At 39.5% G+C, this 27882-nt stretch overlaps 1 protein-coding gene across 1 annotated transcript in view; it reads left to right on the top strand.

The window, feature by feature from the left end:
- The window catches only part of LOC126468060 (probable maltase), a 39536-nt gene extending 19566 nt beyond the window's left edge, over positions 1 to 19970 (top strand). The window contains exons 7-10 of the mRNA XM_050096520.1: positions 10169 to 10343; positions 11151 to 11340; positions 13777 to 13926; positions 19706 to 19970. Of these exons, the coding sequence (XP_049952477.1) occupies positions 10169 to 10343; positions 11151 to 11340; positions 13777 to 13926; positions 19706 to 19787 (597 nt within the window). The 3' untranslated portion in view covers positions 19788 to 19970. The remainder of the gene's footprint in view (positions 1 to 10168; positions 10344 to 11150; positions 11341 to 13776; positions 13927 to 19705) is intronic.
- The last annotated feature ends 7912 nt before the right edge of the window (positions 19971 to 27882 follow it).

Consider the following 27882-nt stretch of genomic DNA (forward strand, 5'->3'; position numbering starts at 1 on the left):
TATAATAATTCCAATCCCAAAGAAAGCAGGTGTTGACAGATGTGAAAATTACCGAACTATCAGTTTAATAAGTCACAGCTGCAAAATACTAACACGAATTCTTTACAGACGAATGGAAAAACTAGTAGAAGCCAACCTCGGGGAAGATCAGTTTGGATTCCGTAGAAACACTGGAACACGTGAGGCAATACTGACCTTACGACTTATCTTAGAAGAAAGATTAAGGAAAGGCAAACCTACGTTTCTAGCATTTGTAGACTTAGAGAAAGCTTTTGACAATGTTGACTGGAATACTCTCTTTCAAATTCTAAAGGTGGCAGGGGTAAAATACAGGGAGCGAAAGGCTATTTACAATTTGTACAGAAACCAGATGGCAGTTATAAGAGTCGAGGGACATGAAAGGGAAGCAGTGGTTGGGAAGGGAGTAAGACAGGGTTGTAGCCTCTCCCCGATGTTGTTCAATCTGTATATTGAGCAAGCAGTAAAGGAAACAAAAGAAAAATTCGGAGTAGGTATTAAAATCCATGGAGAAGAAATAAAAACTTTGAGGTTCGCTGATGACATTGTAATTCTGTCAGAGACAGCAAAGGACTTGGAAGAGCAGTTGAATGGAATGGACAGTGTCTTGAAAGGAGGATATAAGATGAACATCAACAAAAGCAAAACGAGGATAATGGAATGTAGTCTAATTAAGTCGGGTGATGCTGAGGGAATTAGATTAGGAAATGAGGCACTTAAAGTAGTGAAGGAGTTTTGCTATTTGGGGAGCAAAATAACTGATGATGGTCGAAGTAGAGAGGATATAAAATGTAGGCTGGCAATTGCAAGGAAAGCGTTTCTGAAGAAGAGAAATTTGTTAACATCCTGTATTTATTTAAGTGTCAGGAAGTCATTTCTGAAAGTATTCGTATGGAGTGTAGCCATGTATGGAAGTGAAACATGGACGATAAATAGTTTGGACAAGAAGAGAATAGAAGCTTTCGAAATGTGGTGCTACAGAAGAATGCTGAAGATTAGATGGGTAGATCACATAACTAATGAGGAAGTTTTGAATAGGATTGGGGAGAAGAGAAGTTTGTGGCACAACTTGACCAGAAGAAGGGATCGGTTGGTAGGACATGTTCTGAGGCATCAAGGGATCACCAATTTAGTATTGGAGGGCAGCGTGGAGGGTAAAAATCGTAGAGGGAGACCAAGAGATGAATACACTAAGCAGATTCAGAAGGATGTAGGTTGCAGTAGGTACTGGGAGATGAAAAAGCTTGCACAGGATAGAGTAGCATGGAGAGCTGCATCAAACCAGTCTCAGGACTGAAGACCACAACAACAACATGATGGCAAGATCAGTGAGTCGCAGTTGGATATAGGCAACACATATGACGTCATGCTGAAAAGTACTGCCTCCAAATGTTTTATTGAAAACTCGTACAGCTTTTCAAATAAATGAGTTAACATTCTGCACATTCATTCTTCAAGTCCACATATTTGCATGCAGCCCTCTGCCACTCTGAATTGTAGCATATAACATGGCAATGCGTAATACATGAAATAGCATCTACATCTACCTCTACACTCTGAAAACCACCGTGAGCTGCATGGCAGAGGGTACGTCCCACTGTACCAGTTATTAGGGTTTCTTCCTGTTCCATTCACATATGAAGTGCGGGAAGGATGATTGTTTGACTACTGCGTCTGCGTGTGTGTGTGTGTGTGTGTGTGTGTGTGTGTGTGTGTGTGTGTGTGTGTGTGTGTGTGTGTGTGTGTGTGTGGGCGCGCGCGCGCGCGCGCGCGGTAATAATTATAATCTCATTCTTACACTCGCTATGTGCACGATATGTAGGGGATTTTATTATATTCCTAGAGTCATCATTTAAAGGTGGTTCTTGAAACATTGTTGATAGACTTTCTTGGGATAGGTTGTCTATCTCAAAGTGTCTTCCAGTTCAGTTCCTTCAGTATGTTGTGACACTCTGCCATGAGTTAAACAAACTTGTGACCATCCGTGCTGCCCTTCTCTATATACGCTCAGTATCCCCTGTTAGTCGTATTTGGCACTGGTCCCACACACTTGAGCAACATTCTAGGATAGATCGCACAAGTGATTTGTACACTGATTGCCCTTCTCCAGTATTCTACCAATAAATCGAAGTCTACCACCTTCTTAACCCATGACTGAGCCTGGGTGCTCATTCCATTTCATATCTCTACTGTGCGTAACACCCAGGTATTTATGAGTTGACCAATTCCAACAGTGAGTTATTAATATAATAATCATAGGATACCTTACATATATAATGTACAATTTTATGTTTTTGAGCATCTAAAGCAAGTTACCGGTCTTCGCACAACTTTCAGATCTTATCAAGATCTGACCAAGTATTTATGCAGCTTGTTTCAGATATTACTTCATTATAGGTAACTGCATAATCTGCAAAAATCCTGATGTTACTACTGATATTGTCTGCAAGGGTTACTTCTGATATTGTCTGCAAGGTCATTAACATACAGCATGAACAGCAAGGGTATACCCGAAGTTGCTTCTACATCTAACAATGACTCTCCATCCAAGATAACATGCTATATTCTCCCTTCCAAAAAATTGTCAAAACAGTAACAAATATCACTTGATACCCCGTATGACTGAACTTTTGACAATAAGCATAGATGTGGTGCTGAGTCAAATACTTCTTGGAAATCAAAAATACTGATTGTCTTGATCGAAAGCTTTTAGTATGTCATGTGAGAAAAGTGCAAGTTGGGTTTCACGTGTTCGATGTTTTCAGAATCAGAGCTGATTGGCACTGGTATCGTGTAGTTAAAGATATCTCATTATGTTTGAGCTCAGAGAATGTTCTAAGATTGTACAACAAATAAATGTCAAAAAGATTGGACAGTAGTTTTGTCGATCACTTCTACTACCCTTCTTGTAGACAGGTGTAACCTGAACTTTTTTCCAAAAACTGGACACTCCCCCCCCCCCCCCCCCTCCCAAGGGATCTAAGATAGACTATTGTTAAAAGAGGGGCTAACTCAGCCACAAATTCAGTATAGAAGCTGACAGGGGTTCCATCTGGCCCTGGAGCTGTGTTCAGTTTTAATGATTTCAGTTTTAATGATTTCAGCTGTTTCTCAACAATACTGACACCAATACTTATTTCATTCATCTTTTCAGTGGTACAAGGATTAAATTGGTACACTTCTGCTGGGTTTTCCTTTGTAAAGGAATATATTTGAAAATGGAGTTTAACATTTCAGCTTTTGCTTTGCTACCTTCAATTTCAATTCCTGTCTCACTTGCTTGGGACTGGTCACTGACTTTGGTGCCACTAACAGTTTTTAAATATGGTTAGAATTTCTTTGGGTTAAATGGAAGATAATTTGACAGTGTTCCACTACACTTGATCATGCACTTTAGTGGTTTGTAGAGTATAGACATAGATTTATTGGTCAGTAAGACTAAAATGTTAGAAAAATCAAACCTTGCGCCTTTCATCAAAACAAAAATTTAAATATATCATTGGTAAAGACATAGACAAATTTATTAACAATTTTTTCTCATATTTTTGAGTGTGTCACTCATTTAAGTTGCTATAAGTTTGTGTTAGCTCCATGCTGCAATTACTAGTTGCAAGGCATTTCTTTCTATTGAACTTGCTCCTCTGTTAGGGACTGTAAAATAAATATAATAACCAATGTGTAGGGGCAGGAAAATTCTATGAAAATGATACCCATGAAATTAATGATTTTTAGCAAAATAACACAAAATCAGATTTCTGTCACAGTGCTCCACATAACACACTTCATCTTTCATAACAACTACTGACTATACCCTGATGTGGACTTGCTCAAAATAGCCTGCACATCATTTCAAACAATTTTTTTGTTTCAGTTTTAGGCTTCTGTAAGATGTGGCGAGGCCATTTGCCGTAGCTTAATTGTCGCTAGTTGTTTCCAAATGTCCTTGTTTCACTTAGCTCATCCTGATATGGCTGAATATGGAATAGATTCAGTACTAATAACCAGGTCAGTTTCCCCTCTCCAGAGACTGTTAATATGAAATTGTAAAGGCATGTTGTCATGTATCCAACTAGAAAAAATGGCTCTGAGCACTATGGGACTTAACATCTGAGGTCATCAGTCCCCTAGAACTTAGAACTACTTAAACCTAACCAACCTAAGGACATCACACACATCCATGCCCGAGGCAGGATTTGAACCTATGACTATAGCGGTCACGCGGTTCCAGACTGAAGCGCCTAGAACCGCTCGGCCACACCGGCTGGCTATCCAACTAGAGCTCCCTTCCTCTGATGACTAACACATGAAGGTAAATCATTAGCACATGCTTATGGATTATGGATTCTCAATAATACACAATTAATAACAAGTAAAAATTCAAAAACATAGTGTTCAGATCTTGATGCATCTGGCATTTAGAAAATTACCTGCAGCCAATCCAACAAGTGTTATGTAGGTTAAACAGTCAAAGATTTCAGAACTCTGTATAAAGAACACATGGACTGGATAAATGTAACAAATCAGCAGTAGCAGAATACAATAGACGCAGGCCATCCTTTGAAAATCGATGACAACCTGGAAATTTTGCACAAAATCAGAAGTAAAACAGTGGATGTCATGGAAAAAATGGAAATATTTTTTAATAATAAATAATATTCTTAACGTGATAATGGAATTCAAAAACTCAGAAATCTTCAGCAGTCTTAAGCCAGTTCTAATGCTGTATATTTAATGTACCAGTGCAAAATTTCACTGTAAAATGCAACAGTCGATACTCGTGCACATGCTGCAAGGCGACTGACCACCAGGTTAGCCGAGAGCGCTAATGCACTGCTTCCTGGATTCGGATCGAATCTGCCCAGCGGATTAACGACGAGGGCCTGGATGTAGTTTTTAGGCGGTTTTCCACATCCCACTAGGTGAATTCTGGGCTGGTCCCCACGTCCTGCCTCAGTATATGACTCTGTCATTTGAAACACGTTCGCACTATTTCATGATTTGCACTAGATGCAGACAGCTGGGGTACATTGATTCCGTGCTGGGGGAGGGGGGGGGGGGAGGGGGTTCCGGGTTGGTGGCGCAGGAAGGGCATCCTGCCACCCATTCTAATTAACCATGCCAAATCAGATTGTAACCATGCCGACCCTGCGAAAACTGGGGGACTAAGGCACAAGCGAAAGAATGCTGCAAGGCGACCATTTTGTGTTAAGTGTATAGTGTTTACATGCATGTAGAAAAATTTGTGCAGTGAATTACATCAAAAAACAATACCAAATTTAATAGTGCTGTCTTACACAACAGCTCCATCTGTGTACGTATGCCATAAACAGAACTATGTTATGCCAAAATCTTGAGGAAAAACCATCATGTATATAAAAAGTGTATTGCACAATTTTCACATCAAGTGATGTAAAGCTATCTGCACCCCATACAGGATGAGGTGTCAATCATTATAGAAAACAAAAGGCAGATTCACACCAACAGAAGACATAAATTTCTCAGTAACTTGTTGCAGAAAATAGAAACAAATAATAATATTCAGTATTCACAAATCACAAATGTATGAAATATGAAAGAGAGATTTAACATAAGAAAGTGTTTATCCTTTAACATAATTGAGAAATTAATTTCTCTTTGTCTCTTGAATTGGTAGAATCTGTTATAGCAGTTTTATCTCCCAATTAGATATTGTCTGTGAAGGGGCGGTGATTGTTTCTCTGTATTTTGAGGCAGACCTAATGGGTCATTTTTGATCAATTCCACAGGTTATCCTTAGGGGGAAAGTGTTCTGGAATGTCACTGCCCGACCATCATTTATTTTATCTCCACTTATTTGCACCGAGATGCCAACATGTGCTGAATAGTAAGGTTTTTTGGGAAATGATTTGTAACATTCTAAGTTTTATAGGCAATGTAGCTATAATGAGTAGCTGCACAGTGATACCATCTCTCAACTGTTTCTCACACTCTCTAGTTTTCACTAGAAAAGGGACAACTGCAAAAAGTACAAACTAAACCAATACTACTTAGAGACAGCAGCTAGTGATGGAAGCAACAGAGTGAAAACAGATTGTCGGTTGTAGTTTTACTTATAGTTCATTCATTTCTTTCAAGTGAAAATGGTAGACACTTTCTTCTTGAGTGAAACCAGTCTGTAGGTCTTCTGTCAGTTGAACCATGTACTGTTTGCCCTTTAAGCCGATACCATTCTTTAGTGCTGTACTGTAGCAATTCCATTAGCTGTTGGTATACAGCTGGGGTTCATGTACCCTAGAGGTTAGTTAGAAAAACACACACACACACACACACACAGGCATCTGTGGGGGTATGATAAAGTTAGTATAAGCATATTCATTTGATTATGTACTGAATATAATAGTTGTTCTTGTCATCAGTTAAAGCTGATTAATATATTGCTGTGGATTATGTTGTTCCAGGTGCAATTAAAATGTATCTAATTCAGCTGATGTATCAATGGGAGTATGAAGTTGATCAAAAAGTTTCCTTAGGAATATGTGAAAAAGAAAGGAACAGTGCCAACTTTTTGTGATTAATTTTACTGAAAAGCTGTGATGATGCCCCTTAATTAAAAATCATTTAATTTAGCCCTTGAACACTTACTCAGCCTTTTTGTGTGTGTGTGTGTGTGTGTGTGTGTGTGTGTGTGTGTGTGTGTGTGGAAGGTAAATATGGTGCAGAAAATTGCATTACCAGCTACATTCGCACAATTCATACCCGTGCGCATGAATCTGTTTATGTTTCAGAGCCTTTGAAAACTATCACATATAGTATTTACCAGTCATGAAGAAGTACTATTCTCCTTCACACACTGATACTCAAATTTCACAATTAAGCCTATCTCTAGCCATCACTGTAAGCAGTATGTAGCCACATTTTCATCCCTCAGGACAGCTGGGAGGACAATTGTAGTTGACTGGCCCCTGTTGCATTCAGTTCTGTGCAGAAGTATTTCGTTGTTTAGGCATTGTTAATTCATTATTGCTGACTGCCCGCTGTTATCGCCTGTTGCCACTGCTATTGTCATTTGGATATTTGCTTTCTTATTTAGTTCCAATAAGTGTCTTTCAGTTCAGTTATTGTCCATGTTTATAATTAGCATTTACTTAACAAAGAACTTTGTGTCTGGATCAAAATGCTAACAAGTGTAAGAATAGAAAAGAGAATGTGACTGAATAACGATTTATCCTAAAGAGAAATTCAATGTGGTGTACAGTATCTGCAAGGGTGATTCACAGTATGAAAATACATTAATTACAGAGCAAATAAAATTAATGAATGATGAAAAATATTTCTTGGGAGAAAAAAATTGTGACAAGTGACAGTACATGCTTAAAAAGCAAGTGATTTAAATCACCAAAAAATTAAGAAAGTTTATCTGATAATCTTTATGTTCACATCACTGAGTGTTTACCAAAAGAGAACCATTGGTGATGGATGCAAACCAGTGGGAAGAGAAAGATGGAGCTTCAATAAATTTAAATAAATAAGTTTTTTCAACAGTTCAAATGTGTTACAAAATAATTTGTTTAAAAGTAAGAAATAACATTCAACACACATTTAAATGAAGCAAGAAATCTTGTACAGCAAATGAGGTGCCATTTGAGAATTTATAGTTCAGTATGAAAGAATGCATGATCTCAGTTGGCACCTTATTTTCCTTAGATGGTTTTGAGCATCATTCTTACTTTTATACAAATGATTCCAAAAAACATTTACCATCTTTCAAAACAAGTTTTGTTCTTGAGCTTAACACTTGATTCGAAGGAATCAATTTTAGAAATCTAATGTCACAAGAGTGTAACTTTTTATGCACAAAATGTGTAGGCCTTGAAAGGAGACTCTTTGACACTTCATTTACATAGCTATCACCAGCTGTTGGTAGAAAGATTTCAGTTTTTCCTCAAATTACTCGTTAAGTTTTTCTTAATTACCCTGATTACTTCAAGCAAATCCCCCCCACACACACACAAAAAAGGAAAAAGAAACTAGACATCACGCAGGTCAATTTGACTCGCCTGTTAGTCCATTTCCCACTCTTCATGTGGCTATGAAAATTCAGGCAAAAACCCATTGTGTAATTTATAGGAAGTCATGTTTTTGTTATGCTCAAACACTTGATCAAAAATTGTTTGATCATTTATTTAAATATAAACTTATATGTAGCATCAGTTATTAACCTTTTAGAAACAACTGATTATCCGTCTTATTGCCAGAAGTACAAAAATTCTTATTTAAATAAATAAATACTTCGACAGTATTTACTTTATTTAGAAATATACTTTTTTGTACCTTTCCTTGAAATAATATATGTTGTTCATCTCTAAAAAAGTTCGGCAACCCTAATTACGGTTTATGTGTAACATAAAGGCTGATGAAGTATGCAAGTGAAATCTATTAAACCCAAAGTGAGCTTGAAAAACTGTCATGATTGAAGAGACTAGGTTAATTTGATTATTACATTTAACTGGAAAAACAGACTGAATGAAAAAACAATTGTCTGGCCAATCAGTTATTAAAACCAGTTGGTTGTCCCATCACTAACTGCAGCACTATGTCTCCTCAGTCCTGGCTGACAGTTTCGTGTGCAGTCTTGAGATACTATCCCCTCCCCTTCTCTCCCCACTTAGATTAAAATTACTTTGTGATTGATGTTTCAGTAAATCAAGTGGTACGGGCCACCCATCACCCATGTGCTCGTTGTTACCTGTTCTGTACGTACACGCAGTGCCTTATGAAGCATGGCTGCCCTCCATGCCAGCAACATTGCTCCCCACCACTCCAATCTGCCAATCATATTGTAATTTTAACTGGACTACAAGCAAGGGAAACTTTCTGATTACTTTTATGGAACATTGGTTGGTGTTATATTAGCATTTAATGTTAGGAGCTGAACTGCAAAAACAGCATGCTCTTTGCTTAAGGCACACACATTCACAAGTCAAAGATACAGTATAGCAAAAGTTAAATCTGACTAACTTTTTATTCAGTGTCAGAGTAAAACCATATGTTGATATTGATAGTTAACATTGTCATAATATTACACGCTCACACATTTAGAATAACTCTCAAAAATTACTATAGTAAATATATTGCTGCTTTGAGTATTTATTCTCAGCTCAGGAACATATACTGTAGATACACAAGCTGATGATCAAATTATGGAATCGATAATTTACACTGATGAAATGCTATGCATGTGGCAAATTTGTACCTTAGGCACACACATACAGAATTTTGCAGTCTCTAAGCTACTCAGGGTGGCTTAAATATCATTCTGTGTTTAGGATGTTGGGTACAAATTACTCTAAAACACACAATAAAATAGTATAATTACATGTATGTTAAGAAATAAATACTCAGAATAAGAAGAAACACCTAAATTCTTAACATACAATATATTTGAATTGATTGATTGATATGTAGTTGTGCACTTCGAGCAAAGCAATTAGTTTTTTTGAAGTGGAGTACTGAACATTACATGCCGATATAATGTGAAGGAATATTCCTCTCAGCTGTGCTGGTAAGTCTCTCTTGCTTGCTCATGTTAGTCTTCTTTCTGTTTCCTTTTATTCAAGAGTTTAAAATTTACTTAATACTTAACATTCTTGTAACAAGAATGCAGTTCTGACAACCTCAACTAGTTAAAGTGCAAGAGAATCAATATACAAATAAAGTTACACCTCATCATGAGTGCCACAGGGACCTAAATAGATTAGATAACTTAAAAAGAAAAAATAATTGTGACTAAAAGGGTTATTTATTATATTTCCTGTGCATCCAATAACCATGTATGCAATTGTGAATTATGGATAGTATTCTTTTGGAGGAAATTGTTGGATTTTATTCCTTGTAACATACTGCTCTGTAGTCTACAAACTACTGTAGAATCTTTCAAATTTGCAAAATACTGCTTTCTTCAAAAGCTGTAATATATTGTTCTTGTAGCCTTTTTAGGCCAAAGACAAAGGGTATTTACTTTTGAGTAAAGCCTAATAATTTTTCAAATATTTCTTCAGGCTATGAATATAATAGATGTTAGCAGGTGTTTGTTTGTTGCCCTCAGAACTGGATTTTACATACTGCTGATAACATTGTTTAAAATGTATGAAAATGAAAATTTCTTTGGCAGTTATCGGGTGGACACAGCGAACGTATTGCTACACGTGTTTCGAGAGAAGCTGTGGATGGCCTTACCATGCTTGTTATGCTATTGCCGGGAACACCAATTACCCTGTATGGAGATGAATTAGCAATTGAAGGAGCAAGTAACGTATCAATGCCCTGGAACAACTCGTCACAAACCGGTAAAATTACAAATAATGTATATTTTTAATTTTATCTTTGCGGTGTTTCATAATTAAATCCTTCCTTTGTATACCAAATAATACACACAACAATTATTGTGAAATTCTTATTTGCTGGTTAAATTTCTATGCTATCTTCTTTAACCCAAAAGTTACGAAACTCAGTCCCCACTAGTCAGTCTTATTTTATCATCTCATTTGGTAAGTCTCTCCTGACATGGGGTTCTGGGCAAGTTTTCCATAAGTCTCCTTATTTTCTAAAAGTTCCTTCTGCTTCAACCTTTCTGCTCATAAAGCTTGCCCATTTCCTTAACTCTTAGGTGTTTTCTCCTGCCATTGCTTGATGAGTAGATTTTTTATCCATCCAATTATATTTTCAAAAATTGATTACTTTTGCTGATAAACTGCACTTTTGGCTGAGTACACCAAGACAGAGTGACTTGGCTTCACAAAGCATTTGTTGAAGTGGGCTGGGCAAATACTGTGCTGAGTCTATTCCACTGTGTGTGGTCAGTAGTGAACAAAGAATCTAAATCTGAACTGTAGTATCTTTACTTTGATAATATGACCAATGAAATTTTAGACAGGCATTATACACCACATGAAACACACATTGCAGTAATTGTAAAATATTTGTCTCCTCTTTAAATATTGCAGAAGTAGCTCAAGTCAGTAGCAGCCAAAGACATTTTGCAAAAAACGTTAAAAGCACTGTGCTTTGTGCCATACAGTTCTGTTTGCAATGAAATTATTTAAATTGTTATTGCTGGATTGTTGTTAAATACATAAATACTTTCCTTCACACAGGGTCTTCACAGGCACCTTCTGCAGGTGATACTGGTAGCATTAGTTTTGATACCATTGCATCATCTCAGCTGACTGATAGAAGTCACTTGAACCTGTATAAAGACTTAGTGAAGCAGCGTGAGTCACCATCTATAATGTATGGCTCCTGTGACACGTCAGTCATAAATGGCACAGTGTTTGTCATGACAAGGTATGTTAACTTATTTTCACCCTTTTGATCTGAAAAGCATTTATTTAACTTGAACTATATTAACATAGGTGTTTCTTTCATTTGTTGCTGCATTAGGATACGGTACGTACTATAATTTTTGAAAGTTTATATTTGCTTTCACTTCATAAGATAAAGCTGCTCAAATTTTAAATGCCAGTTAAAGCAGGGCCAAAATTATATTTAAATTGAGAAAGATAACTGCTTGAGTTGTGTAAATGATATTACTTAGATATCTACTCATCATATAGAGAAGACATTGAGGCGCAGACAGGCACAAAAAGCCCTTTGTGCCTTTTAGCTTTCAGTCCAGAGACCTCTTCTGAACAATTTGCATGCAGATGACCACAGTCTCTGCCCATTGTGGCCAGAGTCATAACTGTGCTTAATGGGAGCAACAATCAGATTTTGGGGACAAAGAGGCAGCTTGAATCAGGGGGGGTGGGCGGGGGGGTGGGGGGGAAGGGGTAGTATTGCTTCTCAGAGCATGCAGGGATGAAGTGGGACAGCATAGGGACTGCTAGGTACTTTCAGGAGGTTGGGGAGCAGATCAGAAAAGGAAGGGGAAAAGGACTAGAGGGTGCGTTGGTGGAATAGAAGGCTGTGTTCTGCTGGAATGGGAGCAGGAAAGGGGATAGGTAAGCAGAGGACAGGGACTAGCGAAGGTTGAAACCAGGGGGATTATGGGAATGTAGGATATATTGCAGTAGAATAATGACAATAAACAATATGTACAAAGAACTCACAGAATCCACAGGAATGACTTTTTCTCCTTAAAACAGTAATTACATCTCACAATTTAATACATGGCTGGATCGAGAAATCGTTCGACAGTAACTAAACAAGAGATACAATTCTTGTGAATCTATTGACAACCAAGGGATAAACAACAGTCCTTAACTTGTGGGAAAGTGGGTTTATGAACCATAATATTGGTATGGTATTAATTTTACAAATGGTAGGTCCTTCAGTGCACTTGGTGGCTTTCTCTTTGTAATAGCCCATATTTTGACCCTTCTGCTTCGTATAACTTAAGATACTTGCAACATGAACCTGATAGCACAGGCCCATCAGTGAATTAAGCCAATAGATAGTTACTCCCTCTCATACCAAATTAACAACTTGAATAACTTCGACACTCCAAGAAAAAAGTAACTATTTGACTAGTGCAAATAAGAGCTTGACTTTATGAAACAGTTCTGGATTAACAGCAGTACTAACAGTTTAAGCCAGGTACTCATATTCAACATGCGCTCAGTATGTCAACAGCTAGTTCACAAACACCTTAGTTCAAGAGAAACAACAGGGTCAGCCTTTTACTCATACTAGAATTATAAACAATTCAGTGATCATCCACCCAACTAATCTTTACATAATGGTAGAGTAAAAGAAACTCTGATTAAATCTCAAAATATCTAAATACTGTAACCCAGCTGTAGTTCACACGTATGCTTCAAACAGCCTTTGCTGGCCGAAGTGGCCGTGCAGTTAAAGGCGCTGCAGTCTGGAACTGCAAGACCGCTACGGTCGCAGGTTCGAATCCTGCCTCGGGCATGGATGTTTGTGATGTCCTTAGGTTAGTTAGGTTTAACTAGTTCTAAGTTCTAGGGGACTAATGACCTCAGCAGTTGAGTCCCACAGTGCTCAGAGCCAAACAGCCTTTTAGCCACCAAACTAAAAACAGTCACCACTGTTTGTGAATACCAGTGCAAATAGGTCCCTCAGACTCATACTCGGTGACCAAGCTGGCTCCACACAATCACTATGGACAACACGTTCTATGCCAGTGTGTGAAATCTTAACAATTCAAAGTTTTACAGTTCTGAGGGAAAGTATACTGTTGCTTAACACAGAAAAAGTGTGTTTCAGCAGGGGAAGAGTGTATTTTTAACTAGGAAATCTGAGGGCAGGAATTTTTTTCCTTGTCTGTGTATACAACCTGCAGTGGTTGTGTATGTGATTTGTGCTAGTGTGAATGAGTTTTGTACTTCAGGAGGAGGCCTTTTCGCAGGAAGCTAAAATGTACAGCAGTCTTTCCATTGTGCAGGTCTAAGACTCAATGTCTCCTCTATATGGTGTGTAGCAATCTATCCTTTTATGATATTGTTGTTTTTCTGTCCTGTACTTTCCATTGTTTAATATGACTTAGTGTGCTAATGGAAACCAAACACAACTAAAATATTGCAAAGTTTGAGCTGGAGGAGAGGTATGAGCAGCGGAAGGGGACAGTTAACAGCTTCACAGCATTTCTGCCCATAGCAAAAGAATGTTTAAAAACTATATGCTATGATTTTGAGTGTTCAAATGAAGTTACTGTAATTTGATACTGGTTGGTAGATTTATTTTTAACATATGATTATGCAGTAATTCAACTGTTAACAGTATGCTTGATTTGTTTCTATGTTTTTGCTGTTTCAGAATTAAAAGTGGCAACCCGGGAATCTTGGTTGCCTTCAACCCCAGCAGTAACAATGTTACTGTCAATTTGAACAGTATTGATAACATATCAGAAGAATTGACTGTGCAGTTACAAAGCTCTAATTTTGTGCATGATACCGTCAGACTGAAGTAAGTAACGCCTTGTCATTATCTTAAAGTTATCATTTTACTAATGAGGATGTGTCTGTCCATGGTTGGGATGTAAATGTTCCTCCAGTCACTGTAGGACTGCCTTATATTTGGATTAAAATAACATTGACTGCAGCTCCAGTGAGTCAAGTAGTATGGATTAGCCATCAGCTAGTAAGCTGTAAAATTTGAAATTTTCCTGGCGAATCAGCTGTTCAAAAAGATTTCAGGCTTGCAGCAAGTCGTCGTAAACTTCATTGCGTGATATTTTGGCTGGACAACTGCCAGCCATCTTCAGGTGAGCCGAACAAGGATTGAGGAAGACGTTCTCCGCTCCGTCGTATGTAGTGCGCTGATGGTACTGCCGCACATGCGTTGCAGTCGCGGAGACAGAAGGACCACACCGCCCAGTGACAGCGCACTTGCTGGTGGAACTGGAAGACTCAGCTGCTGTCGGTATTGTTGCTGGTTGCAGCTATCTAAGTCTTCTGGTGTCTTCGTCTCAGCAAATTTCAGAGATGACGGGATTCCACGCGTTATCCAATTGGTAACAACTGTCACGGTTCATTAGATTTCCCGTGATGCATATTTCAACGGATTCTTTGATAATGGAGTCCCAAAAAGTTGTTGCTGTGGCCAAAATTGAAGTTTTGTCGTACTCCGTTGAATGTCTGTCGGAAATAAAATGTTCCGCAACTGCAAACTAACTGGGTTGTAGTAGGGGAGTGCAATGTTGATGTTCCGTAAAACGCTCTTCCACTGTACATGTTGTCTGTCCTATATAGGCCATACCACATTGGCACGGTATTTTGTAAATTCCCGCCTTCCGCAGTAACAAATCATCCTTCACCGATCCCAGCAAATCCTAAATCTTAGAAGGTGGACGAAAAACCACTTTCACATGAAAATTATTAAGAATCCTCACTATTTTGAAGGAGATATTTCCAAGGAAGGGAAGAAAAGCTAGGGACTTGGCTGGCGTGTTCTCCTCTTTATCCACTTCCCGGTTCCTGGCTCTAGTTGAGAAGGCCCTGTTAATTTGCTGGGTCGAGTATCCATTGTCTCTGTACACTGTCCTTAAATGGGGAAGTTCCTTAAGCAAATTCTCTGTATCAGACACAGTATGTGCCCTTTGCATAAGGCTTTTAAGTACACTCATGGTTTGGGATGGGTGATGGAACCTTGAAGAATGCAAGTACAGATCAGTGTGAGTGGGCTTACGAAAAACAAAATGTCCCACTGAGCCATCACTCTTCCTTTTAACTGAAACATCCAGAAAAGGAAGGCAACTATCTTTCCCTAGTTCCATAGTAAATAGAATATTCTCATGGATTGAGTTAAGATGATGAAAAAACTCCATTACCTTTTCTTCTCCATGGGGCCACATTAGGAAAGTATCTTCGACACATCTCCAAAAAACAGTTGGTTTACAGACCGCTGATTCAAGTGCTCTCTCCTCAAAATCCTCCATAAAAAGGTTAGCCACCAGAGGAGACAGAGGGCTGCTCGTGGCGACACTGTCAGACTGTTCAAAATATTCCTGGTTAAACATAAAATAAGTTCAGGAAAGAGCATGCCAAAACAAAGCAGTGATGTCTGATTCGAACTGTTGACCAATTAGTGTCAAGAAATCCGCAAGAGGTACTTCTGTGAAAAGGGAAACTACATCAAAACTCACTAAGAGATCCGAACTACTTACGTGGAGAGCCCCCAGTCTGTTGATAAAATCAGCGAAGTTCCATATATGATGTGAACATTTGCCAACAAATGGTCTCAGCAAAGAAGCTAGATGTTTGGCTAAATCGTATGTGGTTGTATCAATATTACTCACTACAGGTCGTGAAGGCAGACCTTCTTTATGTACTTCAGGAGAATATTCGATTTACCATGGAACTAGAGAAAGATGGTTGCCTCTCATTCCTGGATGTTTTGGTTAAACGGAAGCATGATAGCTCAGTGGGACATCCTGTTTGTCATAAGCCCACTCACACTGATTTGTACTTGCATTCTTCAAGGTTCAGTCACCCATCCAAAACCATAAGTGTACTTAAAACCCTTGTGCAAAGGGCACATACGGTGTCAGATGCAGAGAATTTACCAAAGGAACTTGCACATTTAAGGACAGTGTTCAGAGACAATGGATACGCGACCCAGCAAATTAACAGGGCCTTCTCAACTAGAGCCAGGAACTGGGAAGCAGACAGAACGTGTCAGCCAAGTCCCTAGCTATTCTTCCCTTAGTTGGAAATATCTCCTTCAAAATAGCAAGGATTCTTAATAATTTTCATGTGAAAGTGGTTTTTCGTCCACCTTCTAAGATTTTGGATTTGCTGGGATCGGTGAAGGATTATTTGTTACTGCGGAAGGCAGGAATTTACAAAATACCATGCCAATGTGGTATTGGCTATGTAGGACAGACACGCGTACAGTGGAATAGTGTTGTACGGAACATCAACATTGCACTCGCCTACTACAACGCAATAAGTCTGCAGTTGTGGAAAATTGTATTTCCGATGGACATTCAACAGAGTACGACAAAACTTCAATTTTGGCCATGGCAACAACTTTTTGGGACTCCATTATCAAAGAATCCGTTGAAATACGCATCACTGAAAATGTAATGAACGGTGACAGTGGTTACCAATTGAATAATGCGTGGAATCCCGTCATCTCTGAAATTTGCTTGAGACAAAGACACCAGAAGACTTAGATAGCTGCAGCCAGCGACAATATTGACAGCAGCTGAGTCTCGAAGTTCCACCAGCGAGGGCGCTGTCGCTGGGCAGTGTGGTCCTTCTGTCTCTATGACTGCAACTTATGTGCGGTAGTATCATCAGCGCACTATATAAGACGAAGCGGAGAACGTCTTCGTCAGTCCTCATTCGGTTCACCTGAAGATGGCTGGCAGTTGTCCAGCACGAAATATCATGCAATGAAGTTTACAATGACCGGCTGCAAGCCCGAAATCTTTTTGAACAGCTAGTAAGTTATTTCTCAAGTGAGCTATGCCCACTGTGTTGCCTGTTCTTTTAGTTTCACCCAAAGACTGGTCAGGTGTGGCTAGTTTAACAATGGCCCCCACCTCATCCCATCCTCAACCACTGCAATCTGTCAGTCCCAAAGTTATTTTATTCAAACTGTAATGAGTAACTTCTACATCCGAATGTTTGTAATTTATTGAAACTGAACTGACAGATGCGAATTAAAACAAACTTGCAACATTTCCATATGATAGGGCAGCAAGAACATGTTTATTTTAAAAGAATGAAAGTGTGAAATAATTATAACCAACTCTAGAATACATTAGCTATAGTGCAATGGTTGCTGCAGTGTATAACTAAATGACAAGTGGGAATTTTAATAATGTCATAAAGAGCGTTTGATACCATTTTTGCCTGTAGCTGTTATCAATAATGTTCACTGTATACTAAGCAAACAAGTTAGAAATTTAAATTCCATTTAATGCACTAGCACCAAATGTATGGTGTCCTGAGGTAGGCATGTTCCACAAAGATTATCGCAGGTATATATCCAGGTTAAAAAATGCCATAAAAAGAACCAATGGTAATAATGTGTGGATTTGGCTGCATTGGTGTTTGTCTTCTATTGGATAAAACTTGTCATTAGGAGGAAGAATTGTTTGCAAATTAAATGTTGAGTTCACCTTCAGGCGCAGATTTTTTTTAATTTTATTTTTTTTAAATTAGTGCAGAATGCATTTGAAACCACATGGTGATGCTTAATCACAGCATATTCTTGCATTAGCCTTCTGGTAAATTTATTTTTAGGCTTTCTTAAAGCATTTACTGTGGGTTCAGAGCTGTTTGTTTCAATTTATATAAAGGCAACAAGAGCAGTTTAATGGACGTTTTGGTACAGCAGCAAAAGAGTAAAGGTAATTTCCAAAGTGAATTCTCTTTGTAAAAGTTGATGGCAACATAAGATCTGAATCAAGAGTGACTGTATGTACCTGCAACAACTTGTTGCTACGTAAATCTGACACCTTTTCTCAGTGTTGCTTGTTACTGCGAATATGTATATATAATCTCTAGCCAATAAGAGTGCACAAAAATGTAGCTGTCAGTCTTTGCAGTAAGTGTTGCATTCTGATATTCTTCTAACTTAATTTTAAATCCATGTGAAAAAAAACAGTAATTTATGAATATTTTTATGTCCGGTACAAAAATGACCAGAGAAGTTAATGTTTTGTGCTACAACTGAAGCAGCACACGAAAGTAGAACCCAGCATTTTAAATGTATAGTACAGTGTGTTCCCAAAAAAAGTGTATATTTATGAAACTTGGGAGACACATTTAAGAATCTCTCCCGTTTCAATTACAGATGTTCAGTATGTTCTCCACTAGCAACACGAACAATATCACATCGATACTCGAATTCCTTATGGTAGAGTTAGTGCATAAATCTTATCCTTAATGAAACTGCGCAGAAAAGAGTCAAATCCGGTGATGGTAGAGGCCAGCTGAGAAGTACTAAGTCACCAGCTGTTTGATGACCAATCCTATGGCTCGGCAGTGTTTCGTTCAGCTATTCATGCACATGACAACTCCAGTGAGGTGGTACCCCAATCTTGTAGAAAAATGAAGTTGTCCTTGTTCAGGCTAGGAAACGAAAAGTTTTGTAACATAGCAAGATACTGTTGACCGTTAACTGTGTGGAGTAGCTACTTTGCTGCAGGTGGCAGTAACCAAGCAAACAGAAGTCAGTGACATCTAGTGGCAATGAATATAAACTAGACAATGTACAGGGCTATTACAAATGATTGAAGCGATTTCATAAATTCACTGTAGCTCCATTCATTGACATATGGTCATGACACACTACAGATACGCAGAAAAACTCAGTTTTTTTTCGGCTGAAGCCGCACTTCAGGTTTCTGCCGCCAGAGTGCTCGAGAGCGCAGTGAGACAAAATGGCGACAGGAGACGAGAAAGCGTATATTGTGCTTGAAATGCACTCACATCAGTCATAACAGTGCAACAACACTTCAGGATGAAGTTCAACAAAGATCCACCAACTGCTAACTCCATTCGGCGATGGTATGTGAGGTTTAAAGCCTCTGGATGCCTCCGTAAGTTTCACACGTAGCCCGCGGAAGTCGACGAATAAAGCAAGCAGGGAGCTAAACGTACCACAGCCGACGGTTTGGAAAATCTTACGGGAAAGGCTAAAGCAGAAGCCTTACCGTTTCGAACTCATTGATGTGGAGATGCTGCGCCGAGTGTGGGAGGAACTTGATTATCGGCTTGATGTCTGCCGAATCACTAAAGGGGCACATATCGAACATTTGTGAATGCCTAAAAAAACTTTTTGAGTTTTTGTATGTGTGTGCAAAGCATTGTGAAAATATCTCAAATAATAAAGTTATTGTAGAGCTGTGAAATCACTTCAATCATTTGTAATAACCCTGTATTTGTTCCTCCAATAACCAAGCTGTGGTGCAGCAATCTAAGTTTTGCCAATATAATACTCTGTAATACATATATTCCTTTTGAAACACCCTGTCTATTAGTACACATTTTTTTGTTTTGCTAAGATACACATGTACAGAACAGTAAGTATTGTGAGAAATTGTGCATTTTTTTGGTAGTACAATTCAAACAAATTAATTTTATGGCCACAAAAACTGGTTCTAAAGACACTCCAGTGACTCTTTGTCCAACTCAGGTAATGTTCTAATATTGTGGTGGTTTCAAATGAAGTTGTGAAGAAAATTTCTGGAGTATCCTGATCAGCTAAATGAGATCTTTTTCTTTTTCAGGTCAAAGATAGATACTGATGAAGTTCCATTGCCTGCAAAAGCTGCATTGGTTCTCAGTTTTGTTCCGAAGCTGACCTCCTAAATGCACCCTGACAACTGTCATTAAAACAGTGGATTTTAATTTATTTGTACGCTAGCATAGTATTTAAAATTTGACCTGCTCTCAGTATTTTAATAACTGTAACACACATGGTGAATGATTTCATGTAGGCACTTGAGATTATCCATAAACATTGGCATTTTTCAGCTTGGCAAACTAATACAAGACTGCAGTTGTTTTTTATTTCACAAATCATTTATGAAGTTGAGGCAAAGCAAGGTGGAATACGAAATAATAATGACCTACGTCTAATTATTTTCAACATCCATCTTTTGACTAAGATAATGCCATTAGTGTAGGTTGCTGCAAACAAAACTTGATTTTAACAGGGCACTGTGAGGGGGTCCTCTGTTGGCTGTTGGAGATATCCATTCAAAGCTGTGGATCAAGGGGTTCCATTTACCATCAGTAGTGACAATGCATTGGCTGAATGAGTAATGTGTGCTTCCTTTCTAATGTCTGATCAGTTGTTGTTGATGTGCATTTAGTGCACACTTCAACATTCACACATCAAGTCCTGTTCTGACTTTCAATTGTTTTGTGGGTGGGCACACTCAGGTAAACTGGAAATGAACAAAGGAGGCTTCTTTACCATGGCCCTGAGGCTGCAAAACATTGGAGCAGTTATTTCTGCAATCACCTCTGAGTTTGGAATACAAGGATGCAGTTGATCGAAGCTTTCTGAGCGTAAAGGTGCACTAGGATGCAGCTGATAAAGGCTTTCTGATCATTCTAAGAGATGAATTGACCATCCGAGTTTCTACCCATATAAATTGTCTGTGATGGGCAAGAACTCGGTGAAAGAGATTTTATTGCTCGGCAAAATACATGTGAATAGCAGATTGAAAGTTGTATCATGACACACTGGTGTTATTCAGTGCTAAGGCACATTATCTGTCTGACTGTGTGAATATACAAAACTTGTTGTACTGGTGTGCTAGAACACCACAAGAGGCCTCTGTGTACCAGCTGGGTGTGGATTGTGAAGAGTGTGAATCATTGGTCCTCAGCCATGTGCCAACATGATTGAGAACTTTCTTCCCCCAATATTGAACAAATTGATGTTGAGGATGTATAGCATCAACAAGATGGGGTCACGACACACAGTGTGAACAGCAATGAGTATTCGGTAGAAAAGTTCCCAGCATACCTGATCTTGAGGGGTGAATGGAACACCCACCCAATTTAGCTACGTGTTACTTTTTTCTGTATGAGTATTCTAAAATCGAGTGTTTATACTGATTGTCCAAAGATCCTTTACACTTGACGGTGTATTCAGCACCAGTCATGCAGAAACAGTAAGGAATTAAAATGATAAATAAGAGATTTTGTTTTATTGACTTTTGACATCAGCAGTTTCAGTTGCCATATCTGAATCCTACTTGATAACGCTGGATGGAATGCAAACTACTAAATGTGTAAAGGTATGTGCTCGTGCACAAACTTAACTCTTCTGGTGCTGTGGCTTTATTTTTTTTTTATGAGCAAGGGTCAAAGACTGGATCTGGAATGGATTCTTCTGTTGTGGAGTGCAACTAGGGATGAACACTGGAGATGAGGCCCAGAAATAAATTGATTAATTAATTAGATCACCATATAAGTAAACTGATGATTGGTGAACAACATTTTAAAGGAAGAAAGAAATTGAAAACTTTCTTTTGATAGTATGGAGATAGGATCCTAATGCTTTCTCTTTGAAAATATTTTGTAGTGCACCGCACCTGCAAAAATCCATCACTGTATGCCACCACTATACAGTGAGTGGTTGTCTGTATCACTTTCATCCCATTTTTGAACCTTGCGAAAGACATTCCTGCTGTGGAGAGTGAGTCACTGTCATTGCTGAAAGCACAGAAGCTGCAGGTAATACAGTGGACAAAGTGTTGTGTGCAGACAAGCACCTTTTGATACACTAGTCAGAATATGACAGTATTGATGAGAAAGCATGATCTTCCTACCATAATATGATAAATGCTGTTCACATGTGGGTGTAAGGCTACCAAAAGGGGCCTATCATAGCATAGCCTTAAGGATATTAGCATAGCTTAAGCCATGGACATTTAGTGTGATGTGGATGATCAGCAATCTATCACATAATACCAAGCTATCTGGATTCCTTACTAAGTAATATCTTGTGGATGTGGATATATCAGAATTCAGGGTAAGGAGCCAGGGATGGAACAGTATCTCATCTGCTCTGACTTGTGGCCTGCAATCTGTACAACAAATGTATCCAGTATAAATAATTATAATTGTCTAAAATTACTTAGAGTAGACCAAAGGTAAAGCAAATATGTGATATTCTGGCAGGTACCAGGACATGATACGGGGAAAAGATGTAGCAGATGAAGTAGCCTAGGAAGCATGTAGAAGAGGAAATGGGATTTGGTGTGCTGTTACACCTCATTTGTGCATGACTATTGAGTGAACACATTTTTCTCTTGATGGTCATTAAAAGTTAATGGGACTTACTGATAAAACAGCTACTCCCAGGGAAGAGGGAGGATCACTAGTGAGTACAAACACACCAGAAATTCAGACAAGAAAGCAGGAGTAACAGGACACAAGTGTCTCAAATGTATTTTTTGCTATAAAGTGAGTGAGAGAGTCATATCTGGATAGGTTCAGAGGTATTTGATGGGAATCTGGGAGACCCCAAGGAACTCCTATTTTGCATAAATTGCTCTAGTCATTGCTCAGTGTAGAGCAAGGATCATCCTATTTGTACAGTTAAAATAGAAGTAAGATTTCAAATGAATAGTGTGTACCGAAATCCTCGATGTTTGTCTCTGCCCTCAACATCAACCATCAAAAGTAGTACATAGTGGTACACAGACACAAGGAAATACTACAAATTACAAAAAAAGTTACTCAAATAATAAAAGTATCTTGCATAGAACATTCATCAAATTACAGCAGTATGTCACCACTTCAACTGTTCTCCAACAAAAGGAGAGTGTAGACTAAAGAACTGAGAGTATGGAAGAAGAAATCTATATCGAGCAGATGCATCCCCGAAGTGGAGTTACGTATATGTGATTTGGAAACATTGTCTCATAGGACACTTTCCAACAGCCTGGACTTGCCATAAAGAATGGATAAAGACAAATCTTGCAGCTATAATACACTGATAAGCCGAAACAATATAACCAACTGCTTGATAGTGTGTCACTTCACCCTTGGAACACAATACAGCAGCAATTCTGTGCAGCATGAATTCAGGTCTTTGGTAGGTTTCAGGAGGTCCGTGGCACCAGATGTCTGCGCACACATCACACACATTTCCTATAAATTACAGGATGATGGTTTTGGGGTGGCAGACATGGCATCTGACTGCATCCCCAATGTTGTGCCTTAGATTACTAACACACATCCCATGGAAGCCCAGGTGAATGTCCCACATTGTGTAATACTGTCCCCCACCAGCCTGAGTTTGTGACATGTTGCACATTTTGAGCAGCTTTTTGCCAGTATGACTGTATCCAGACATAATCATGGACCTGATGTAACAAGAAACGTGCCTAATCTGACCAGGCAACACATTTCCATTGATTCACAGTCCAGTCTTGATAATCGTATGCCAACTGCAATCACAATTTACTGTTGCTTTTTTTTTTAAGCACCTTCTTAACATCACTGCTTCACGCAAATACACTCTTAGTGTTGCATAATGTGTACAAGATCCAGAGTGGAGAGGTTTTAATTGCTAATTGAAGAATGAGGAAACGTGTAACCACTTTTTCTCCATGAAATATGATCTGTTCGTGGCATGAGAAACAGTCCCTGGACCATAACAAATAGATTGTGGCATACATGCTCAAGTACTAACAATCTTTTTTAATTGTTACAATAAAATCCCACTTCAGGAACAGTATCGTGACCCTTGAAGAGACATCATGACTTTTCTACTGCAACCTGCACAGATAGTCCCAAATTAAAGTTACCAGAGTGCAACCAGGTATAAAGACTTGAGCAAATGGTCAACCACTGTTTCAATATAGGTTCACAAATCCATTAACATCCTGAGCCCATACCAATGTGGATTCGAATGGTATCCCTCAAACCTCATTAATGTAATCTTACTAGTGATGATCTTAAAAGTGTTTCCTATGTTATCATTTGGCAGGTGTTTTTTCTCACTTGGAAAAGACGTACATCACCATTTGGATATACTGCATCCTTTGTCAACTTGCAAATTTGGTTTGAGAAGATGTCTGCATATTCTTATTAAGTCCTTCCTTGGAAGAATTTTTTCCACTACCTAGTCAGTCATTCCCTATCAAACTAGTTCATTCAGGAAAATCTGGTCCTCCAAGGCAATGTTCTAAGTATACTCAAATTTGCAACAGTGATCAACACAATTTCATATCCATAAGGATTTATTCTGCATGCATGGGTTAAATACCACAAGTTTCTTTTTATTCTGTTAATTAGTGCTTTACTAAAACAGGTTTTAGACTGTCTACCTCAGGTTAAAATGTGAGCATGAAAGTACTACTTTCAAATATTTGTAGACCATCGCAGTAACCAGTGCAACCCTAAAACTATTTGTATAGTAGTTACATTCTTTAATCTGACTTAAATCCATGAAACACACTTTTATTCCACTATGTTTATGTAGGTCAACAACAGGGGCGTGCCAAGCACCATACCTCACGGGGCACCGTTTTTAATGTTTCCCCTTCTGAATTTGTCTTGCTCCTGGTGTAAAATTTAGTGATGTAACCCTCTGATTTCTATTGTTGAGATCCCATCCATTGAAGGGAAATGCCATAGCATTTTAATTTCTCCAGTAAAACTTCATGATCTATACAGCAATGACAAGATCCCAAAAAATGCCAAAAGGGTTATTTTTACTATTTAGTTTACCTGAACAAAGCTTGAGAGGTAATAGGGTTGTTTGTTCATATGGAAGCTGTAATCAAAACCTGTCTGCTATCATAAAAGGCAATTCTTGGATAGCTGGATCAATATTCTGTTTTAGGTTACCTTCTCAAAACTTATGAGAGCACATGAAAGGGGTAAAGGAGATGATGCAGTTATCTGGAATGAGGGCAAACATTCCACGTGGGAAAAATATATATAAAAACAAAGATGACGAGACTTACCAAACAAAAGCGATGGTAGGTTGATACACACACACATACACACAAAATTCAAGCTTTCGCAACAAACGGTTGCTTCATCAGGAAAGAGGGAAGGAGAGGGAAAGACGAAAGGATGTGGGTTTTAAGGGAGAGGGTAAGGAGTCATTCCAATCCCGGGAGTGGAAAGACTTACCTTTGGGCGAAAAAAGGACAGGTATACACTCGCGCGCGCGCGCACACACAGACACAAGCAGACATTTGTAAAGGCAAAGAGTTTGGGCAGAGATGTCAGTCGAGGCGGAAGTAAAGAGGCAAAGATGTTGAAAGACAGGTGAGGTATGAGCGGCGGCAACTTTAAATTAGCGGAGGTTGAGGCCTGGCGGATAACGAGAAGAGAGGATATACTGAAGGGCAAGTTCCCATCTCCGGAGTTCTGACAGGTTGGTGGTAGTGGGAAGTATCCAGATAACCCGGACGGTGTAACACTGTGCCAAGATGTTCTGGCCGTGCACCAAGGCATGTTTAGCCACAGGGTGATCCTCATTACCAACAAACACTGTCTGCCTGTGTCCATTCATGTCAATGGACAGTTTGTTGCTGGTCATTCCCGGCCGCCCCATTGTAGCTGGTTACCAAGCCCCCACAGAACGTATCTCTGCCTACGTAGATCAACACCTTCAACCCATTACATGCAGTCTCCCATCTTTCATCAAAGACACCAATCACTTCCTCGAACGCCTAGAATCCTTAACCAGTCTGTTACCCCCTGAAACCATCCTTGTAACCATTGATGCCACTTCATTATACACAAATATTCCGCATGTCCAGGGCTTCGCTGCGATGGAGCACTTCCTTTCACGCCAATCACCTGCCACGCTACCTAAAACCTCTTTCCTCATTACCTTAGCCAGCTTCATCCTGACCCACAACTTCACTTTTGAAGGCCAGACATACCAACAATTAAAGGGAACAGCCATGGGTACCAGGATGGCTCCCTCGTACGCCAATCTATTCAAGGGTCGCTTACAGGAAGCCTTCTTGGTTGCCCAGGCCTGCAAACCCATAGTTTGGTACAGATTTATTGATGACATCTTCATGATCTGGACTCACAGTGAAGAACTCCAGAATTTCCTCTCCAACCTCAACTCCTTTGGTTCCATCAGATTCACCTAGTCCTACTCTAAATCCCATGCCACTTTCCTTGACGTTGACCTCCATCTGTCCAATGGCCAGCTTCACACGTCCGTCCACATCAAACCCACCAACAAGCAACAGTACCTCCATTATGACAGCTGCCACCCATTCCACATCAAACGGTCCCTTCCCTACAGCCTAGGTCTTTGTGGCAAACGAATCTGCTCCAGTCTGGAATCCCTGAACCATTACACCAACAACCTGACAACAGCTTTCGCATCCCGCAACTACCCTCATAACCTGGTACAGAGGCAAATAACCAGAGCCACTTCCTCATCCCTTCAAACCCAGAACTTCCCACAGAAGAACCCCAAAAGTGCCCCATTTGTGACAGGATACTTTCCGGGACTGGATCAGACTCTGAATGTGGCTCTCCAGCAGGGATACGACTTCCTCAAATCCTGCCCTGAAATGAGATCCATCCTTCATGAAATCCTCCCCACTCCACCAAGAGTGTCTTTCCGCCATCCACCTAACCTTCGTAACCTCTTAGTTCATCCCTATGAAATCCCCAAGCCACCTTCCCTACCCTCTGGCTCCTACCCTTGTAACCGCCCCCGGTGTAAAACCTGTCCCATGCACCCTCCCACCACCACCTACTCCAGTCCTGTAACCCGGAAGGTGTACACGATCAAAGGCAGAGCCACGTGTGAAAGCACCCACGTGATTTACCAACTGACCTGCCTACACTGTGAAGCTTTCTATGTGGGAATGACCAGCAACAAACTGTCCATTCGCATGAATGGACACAGGCAGACAGTGTTTGTTGATAATGAGGATCACCCTGTGGCTAAACATGCCTTGGTGCACGGCCAGCACATCTTGGCACAGTGTTACACCGTCCGGGTTATCTGGATACTTCCCACTACCACCAACCTGTCAGAACTCCGGAGATGGGAACTTGCCCTTCAGTATATCCTCTCTTTCTGTTATCCGCCAGGCCTCAACCTCCGCTAATTTAAAGTTGCCGCCGCTCATACCTCACCTGTCTTTCAACAACATCTTTGCCTCTTTACTTCCGCCTCGACTGACATCTCTGCCCAAACTCTTTGCCTTTACAAATGTCTGCTTTTATCTGTGTATGCGCGGATGGAAGTGTGTGTGTGTGTGTGTGTGTGTGTGTGTGTGTGTGTGTGTGTGTGTGTGTGTCTATATATATATATATATATATATATATATATATATATATATATATATATATATATATATATAAAATAGAGGGAAACATTCCACGTAGGAAAAATATATCTAAAAACAAAGATGATGTGACTTACCAAATGAAAGTGCTGGCAGGTCGACAGACACACAAACACAAACATACACACAAAATTCAATCTTTCGCAACAAACTGTTGCCTCATCAGGAAAGAGGGAAGGAGAGGGAAAGACAAAAGGATGTGGGTTTTAAGGGAGAGGGTAAGGAGTCATTCCAATCCCAGGAGCGGAAAGACTTACCTTAGGGGGAAAAAAGGACGGGTATGCACTCGTGCGCGCGCGCGCGCACACACACACACACACACACACACACACACACACACACACACACACACACACACACATATCCATCCACACATATACAGACACAAGCAGAGATATTTGAAGATCTGTAGGTGAAGGATTAGGTGGGTGAGGGCAATGGATTGTTCAGTTTGGAACTGGTATAGGGACTGATGGAAAGAAGGGTTGCAGCCAGAGATGGGAACTTTAAGTGTGAGGCCTTTGGGGGTAATGCCAAATGTCAGACAGGCCTGAGAAAATAGAATATGGGAGCATAATCTGGCTAGGGCGAAGGCATGT

The sequence above is a fragment of the Schistocerca serialis genome, chromosome 1 (genome assembly GCF_023864345.2).
Source record: "Schistocerca serialis cubense isolate TAMUIC-IGC-003099 chromosome 1, iqSchSeri2.2, whole genome shotgun sequence".
NCBI classification, from domain to species: Eukaryota; Metazoa; Arthropoda; class Insecta; order Orthoptera; family Acrididae; genus Schistocerca; species Schistocerca serialis.